The sequence below is a fragment of the Dioscorea cayenensis genome, chromosome 12 (genome assembly GCF_009730915.1).
Source record: "Dioscorea cayenensis subsp. rotundata cultivar TDr96_F1 chromosome 12, TDr96_F1_v2_PseudoChromosome.rev07_lg8_w22 25.fasta, whole genome shotgun sequence".
Taxonomy (NCBI): Eukaryota; Viridiplantae; Streptophyta; class Magnoliopsida; order Dioscoreales; family Dioscoreaceae; genus Dioscorea; species Dioscorea cayenensis.
Window position 1 is genome coordinate 4795272 of NC_052482.1, and position 6833 is coordinate 4802104.

Here is a 6833-nt window from a genome sequence, read left to right on the forward strand (position 1 = left end):
AGAGATAGTTTTTTGGGGAGTTCTTTGAGCCGACTTCCACAAGTTCAGAGGAGGAAAGATCAAGCGTTTTGGAGCTGGTGAATTAAAGGGAGAAGCTTAGTTTGGCTAGATCTTCATCGATCTCTTCTTTGGGAGCTTATAGAAGATGAGGGAAGTCGCCCTAGTCGCGGCATCCGTGGAAGCTTTCCACCTAACTTGCCTTGTCATCTCACTTCCATTGTTTGAGGGAGTTTTCTTATGCCATTTGTAGTTATTTTCATGGACCTATTCTTTCTATTTGTTTGCATGGATGATTATAACCCAAGGTCACCGGATGCCGGTGAACCTTGGGGGGTGAACTTGTGTATTTTCATGATCTAATTATGTTAATTGCAAGTGTTTTGTATTTGTGATTCATTCTTGGTGCATTTGATGTGTTTCTTACATGAGAACTCTGTAAATGAACTTCTAGGTTGTACTTGGTAGCGTGACCATCGCCCTTGTACTAGACACACCAAGTTTGGAAGGGATTCATGTACGAATACACCGTGACCATCGGGTATTTTGTACCCCTCCAACATTAGGGCTAGACTGAGTTGTGCTCCGGCTCTAATTAGGCATTTCCCCCTTTGTTAATGCAATCATATAAGGATTTGATCGGAAGAAATTCTGTATCAATAATTATACCGGATTAGGGGTCAATTGTCGTGACCATCTGGTTGACCTACTTTATTAAATCTCTAGGTCCAAACCTTCACTTGCATGACATTCTTAGCATCCTTTGCACTTTAGTAACCCCTAGGAGAGCCGCATCCGTGACCATCTCTTTCCTTGGATTTTATACCCTTGCCTTATTTTAGACTCCACTTGTAGTTCTTTCATTTTAATTAATAGATTAGAGAAACCCTTCGAATCTTTTGGCTAGACAATACGCGAAGAGGAATTAGGGGTAGATCCTTGGGCACTGGGAATACGACCCTCTCGTGCTCGCACAAGAGGTATTACTTGACGACTCCATGCACTTGCGGATCTCGGATCAAGTTTTTGGCGCCGTTGCCAGGGAGCCACAAGGAATACTCGGAAAACTTAGAGTTTATTGATTTGGCCATTGTTTCTTTAATTCTGTAATTTTGCCTCTTTTTATTCCTTTTACTTGCCTTTATTTTGTTTTACTATCATCCTCTTATTTCCTGATCATTGACTCTCATTACTGTGCAAGGCACCATCTTATGACACACGCTAATCAAGCAGATCTGGTAGAACCTGTTAACGAAATCGAGAGAGCCTTGCATCAAAGATTGAGAGAGGTGGCTGAGAGTTCAGAACATCAAGGAACACGAGTTGAGATTAGTGAACCTTCAGTCATGGCAGAACCAAGGTGAACCTTGTCTGATTATGAAAGGCCTCAGTTTACTGGTGAGGAATTCAGTGTGCATGCTCCCACCATGCTGGCTAATAACTTTGAAATGAAAGCAAGCACAATTGGGATGATTCAAAATTCTGTACAATTTGATGGGCTAGCTGATGAAGACCCGCATGCTCATTTGTCTCGCTTCCTCCAAATTTGTTTCACTTTCAAGATTAACTCAGTGTCCGATGATGCTATAAGATTGAGATTATTCCCTTTCAATCTAAGGGGAGAAGCATATAGATGGCTTACTTCATTGGCTCCCAGATCGATCACCACTTGGAAGGAAATGGTGGACAAATTTCTTTCTAGGTATTTCCCACCAAGCAAAGCTGCTAGATTGAGACAAGAGATTTCTGCATTCTGGCAAGGGGACTCCGAGACACTTTTTGAAGCACATGAGAGATTCAAGGATCTCCCACGCAAGTGTCCCCATCATGGCTTTTCCTCTTGGATGAGGATCCAAATGCTTTGTAATGGCCTGAATTATGCAATAAGACAGCTCATCGATGCTGCAGCAGAGGGGGTCATTGAGTAATAAAACCCCTGAAGATGCTGAAATTTTGATTGAAAATATGGCAAGTAATGAATGCCATTGGTCTACTAGGCAAAAAACCCCTAAGGCAGCTGGAATTTATGAGATAAATGACAACACTGCGCTAGCCACAAAGGTTGAGGCCGTAACAAAAAGAATCGATCAGTTTGTGTTGGCTATAAGCTCAAATTCTGGAATAGTTTTGTCTTGCGAGACCTGTGGGGCGGGGCATGCTACTGTTCAGTGTCCAATCTCAATAGCCTCAGATGCCCCAGTTGAGACAGTTGATTATGTTGGGGGAGCTTCCAGAGGCCCGAGGAATCCCTATGGAAACACATATAATCCGGGGTGGAGGAATCACCAAAATTTTTCATGGGGTCGACAACAGCAACATCGGCCTCCACAACCACAAGGACTTCCACATCTACCTCCTCAGCAGCCCAAGAAGAAGTTTACCACTGAAGATGTGTTAGCGAGGTTTATGATCAATACCGAGGCAAAATTTGTGAACATCAACAATCAATTCGCTGAAGTGAACACTGAAAATTTGGAAAACCTGGTTGGGAAACTTGCTAGAGAAAATTTGGAGCTCCCATCGGGTAGCTTACCTAGTAACACTGAAAATAATCCGAGGGAGCATTTAAAAGCCATCACTATCAAGAGCGGGAAACAGGTTGAAGCATGAGCCGAGGAGGGCTCAAGCACTAAATATAATGGGGTAGCCGTACAGGAAGACCCTAAGACATCTAAGAGCGAAGTTGAAGAGGTAAAGGAAAAGCAAGATGAAGGAACCCTTCAACTACCAACACCAAGGATACCCAAGTACAAGTCAGTGATTCCCTATCCAGCTAGGCTGAGACAAGATAAAGACGAGGCTCAATTCAAGAAATTCCTCAATATATTCAAGAAGTTGCACATAAATATCCCTCTTGTTGAAGCGTTAACTCAAATGCCCAAGTATGCAAAGTTTATGAAAGACTTGCTGACTAACAATAGAAAATTGGAGGAATTAGAAACAATTGCATTACCACGGAACTGCTCTGCAATGATTCAGAGGATGCTCCCTAAGAAATTGACTGATCCAGGGAGTTTCATTATTCCATGTGTGATTAGGGAAGGCATGCAAGAAAAGGCCTTGGCAGATTCTGGGACCAGCATCAATGTAATGCCTTACAAGCTATTTTTGAAACTAGGATTCGAAGACATGAGGCCCATAAGGATGACAATACAACTTGCAGATCGTTCTATAAAGAAACCACACGGTGTTGTTGAGGATGTGCTGGTTAGAATAGACAAGTTCATTATCCCGGTAGATTTTGTTATTCTTAATGTGGATGATGATATTGAAGTCCCATTAATCTCGGGCGACCATTTCTTAACTCTGTCGAAGCCCTCATTGATGTAAAAGGGGGGAAATGACGTTGACAGTGGGCGATGTGGAAGTCATTCTCACTCTTCCCGCGCCCATGAAACACACCTTGGACCACGATGATCGCCTCTATTTTACTGATGAAACTGATATGCTTATTACTGATTGTGTGAAGGAGGTCTTGGCAATTAACCCCTTGGATGAATTTTTAGAAGGAATGGAGTACGATGAGCGTAAGGAGAACAACCCACCTCCCACACAAGTAAAGCATGTAGGCTATGTGGGGACATTTCCGTGGCCGAACAATAAAAAGAAATCAACCACTAGGAAAATCTGGTGTAAGAGGGACAAGAAAGAGAAATTGGGGACGAATTACGCTCTGTCACCACCACAGGAGATCGATCGACTATTCTTCAAGGGAAAGGGTAAATTTTGTGTCTTTTCATGCCTCTCGACGTGTTTCCCATCTTGGAGCACTTCTCTTGGGATTGGAGGTAAGTCCCCACCATTTGATCCCTTATGATGTAAGTATAAAGGTACGTTGAGCTAATAACACTAAACATGCGCTTCTTAGGAGGCAACCCAAGTCTTATAATTTGTCATCTTTAAATTTTCGTATTTCTTTTAGTTGCTTAGTTTCTTTATTGTGGTTGAATGCTCATGTTTGTGAGATTTTTCGTATTTTTTTTGTTGTTGTTGTGCTCAACTCATGCTCAGGCTTGCTCACTTGTCTTTGGCCTTGAATTAGTATTGTTTAGTTGTGTTTCATTGTCATCTAGGTGTTTAAATGGTTGTAATTCGAATTTTATTCAGTTTGCAAGAGGAACCATGCTAATTTTTTGATTTTCCAGGTCCATAAAGGCTGTATACGGCCCGTATGGACACTTGTGGCATGATCTGTGGCCTTGCGGGCATCATTATGGCCACAAGAGGCCCCTCGCGAGGAGCCTTGCTCAATGGGCTGTGGGTCTCACGGGTGCCATGAGCCCGCGAGACAGCCCGTGAGGCTCTCGCCCTCATGTTGCGCGCGCGGGCTGAAAAGCTCACGGGGGCCATGCGCCCGCATGGTGCCCGTGAGTCTTTCAGGCTGAAATTTTCCAACCCATGCGGGCACCATGCACCCTCATGGGACCTGCATGGGCTGGGCTGCCCATTAAAGGGGTGTTCTTCCCTTTTCTCTCTCTACTCCACCCTCCACCTTCTCCTCTTAGTTTTCTCCCATTTCTCTTTCACTCTACCTCATTTCTCCACCATTTTTCTTGCCTTTTCTTCTCTAATCCCCTCTCCTCCATCTTGTAAACTCAACCTTGGGATTTAATCAGAGTTTTACCATCTCTTCACTCCAAGTTTTCAAGCCCTAATTCAAGGTTTTATCACAATGTTGGGTTTTGTTGTGTTCTTATTTTATCTTTGAAGCTTGAATGACATATTTGGTTGTTGTAATGTTGTGTATGCTTAATCCCTTGAGTTTCTTCTTCATTTGTAAATTTTGGGAAGCTCCATGTCTAGGAGAACTCTTGCAAAAATTTTCACTGGTTATTGTAGCAAATGCTGATTTTTTCATTTTTCACATTGAAAATGTTGTGCACTCAATTTTTTCTTCATCGTATGATGATATGGATACCCCCTATGATTATTCATTGAAATCATAGTTTGATATTGTGTTTTTGTTGTTTGGGAATGCCGGTCAAGCGTGTTTTATCAAAGCGTCCTAGACATGATGAGACACCTAGTGGAGTGCCATTCTTAGCCTCGCCGCAACATAGGGCACGCTACAACCTCTTGAAGTCCAAGCCCTTTGGTATTATCCGAACAATTGATCACAATAACCTCGAAGTTCTAGGTTTGCCCGAGGCCGTGGAGGAATTAATCAATCATGATGGATGGGAACGAATTTTCTCAATTAATGATCCTGCTTACCGTGAACTCACCTTGGAGGTCCTAAGCACAATAGACTTAATAAGACCGTCCAGAATAAGTGTCCAAGCCTTTGGGTCAATGCACACCATTAGTGACACACAACTGGGTTGTTTCTTAGGCTTGTATGATAAGAGAGTTGTGAACACATCCGCATTTCATCATTTTTCTACAGATTTTCCGGCCACCATGACACACACACGGTTCTGGAATATTATCTCTGGCCGGCGCATGAATGAGTTAAGGAAAGCTTCTCATCTTTAGAACCCCGCACATTGATACGTTCATGCACTCTTAAGTCGAGGTATTGGAGGTCGGGGTGATAGCACTGGGGTAATCACACGCTCTGACTTACTAATGCTATACAGTATCATTGAACGCTACCCGATCCATCTTGGACACTTTTTTGCCGAGCTGTTTGTTCATCAGGGTACTTACACACACCTTGGATCTATTTTCGTTGGGCCGTATATCACACAAATGATTCGAGGTATGGGTTTAATCGAGCACATCCGGGACATGCACATTTTTGGTGGATTTTTACCCTTGGGATGGCTACTATGTTTTCTATGGGGATGGTGGAGAAGCACAATGACACATATGCCCTTATCCGGTACTCAACCACAGGTGAGCGCATCCCTGCTTCTCCACTACAGTCCGATTCTAAGCCAGATGACGCACCACCTTCAATTGAGCTTCGCCTTCAGGAGATTTAGAGCGAGATTCATTCCATTCATCAAGGACATCAAGAGAATACTGAGACACTTAGATAGTTGGCAAGGGATATGTGTGAAATTCTCTCTTATGTGCGTGGGTTTTCTTCATCCTCCGATGCCACCTCAGGGCCTACCACATCATTAGCACCTGTTGTACCTACTGACGGACACCACCCAGCCTAGGAGCAACATTTTTCTGGACTTGAGTTTATGTTTTGTATTTTGCATTAATTTGTGGCTTGCTAGTTGAACTTCTTTTGTTAGCATGGGTTCACTCCCTGCTAGGCTTGTTTTACTTTTATTTTGACTATTATGCATGTTTTCCTTCCCGTTGATTTTCTTAAGTGTCATGATCGCCTTACTTATTTTTGCAGGACTTCTCACAGATTATGCCTCTCCTCCTTTACTCTTTGCTGGCTTTGTTGCCTACTGACTGTGCTTTCACTGAACAATCTTCATCAACCAAATGGGGCAGTCTCTTTACCCTTCCTTTTCATGCTTCAATTATTTATTATGAATTGTACACCATGTTCTACTGATTAATGTACATTGAGGGCAATGCACGATTCTAGGTGTGGGGATGGGTTATTTGCATGCTCACTTTACCGGTGATAGCTATGATTTATTGTTAAGAACATCCTATCTTGTATGAATGATAGTAATGAGTTATAGTGCTATTTGTGCTATAAGGAAGTCATGTTTTCTCTCTAGTGCTCTCTTCACAAGTTTGACACAGAACTTCTACCTTGCTTGCCCCAGCTAACCCACAGCTTTGATTTAAGGTGTTAGAGTGGTAAATTCATCCCTCAATGGTCTTTTAAGAGTTTTTGGTTCTTTTTCTCATTTTACTTTTTCCCTAAGTGAAGGTTTTCATGAATATTCTCAGGAGATATGTATATATTTGTTATC

General features: G+C 42.6%; 1 protein-coding gene and 1 non-coding gene across 2 annotated transcripts; one reads left to right on the forward strand and one right to left on the reverse strand.

Annotated features, from left to right (window-relative positions):
* Positions 1-1724: 1724 nt before the first annotated feature.
* Positions 1725-1831, reverse strand: LOC120274232. The gene has a single exon (XR_005540765.1). It is a non-coding gene; the product is annotated as a small nucleolar RNA R71 (small nucleolar RNA).
* Positions 1832-2871: 1040 nt separating this feature from the next.
* LOC120273124 lies at positions 2872-3327 on the forward strand. Its single transcript, XM_039279771.1, has one exon. The coding sequence runs from the start codon at positions 2872-2874 to the stop codon at positions 3325-3327; it is 456 nt and encodes a 151-aa protein (XP_039135705.1).
* Positions 3328-6833: the final 3506 nt, after the last annotated feature.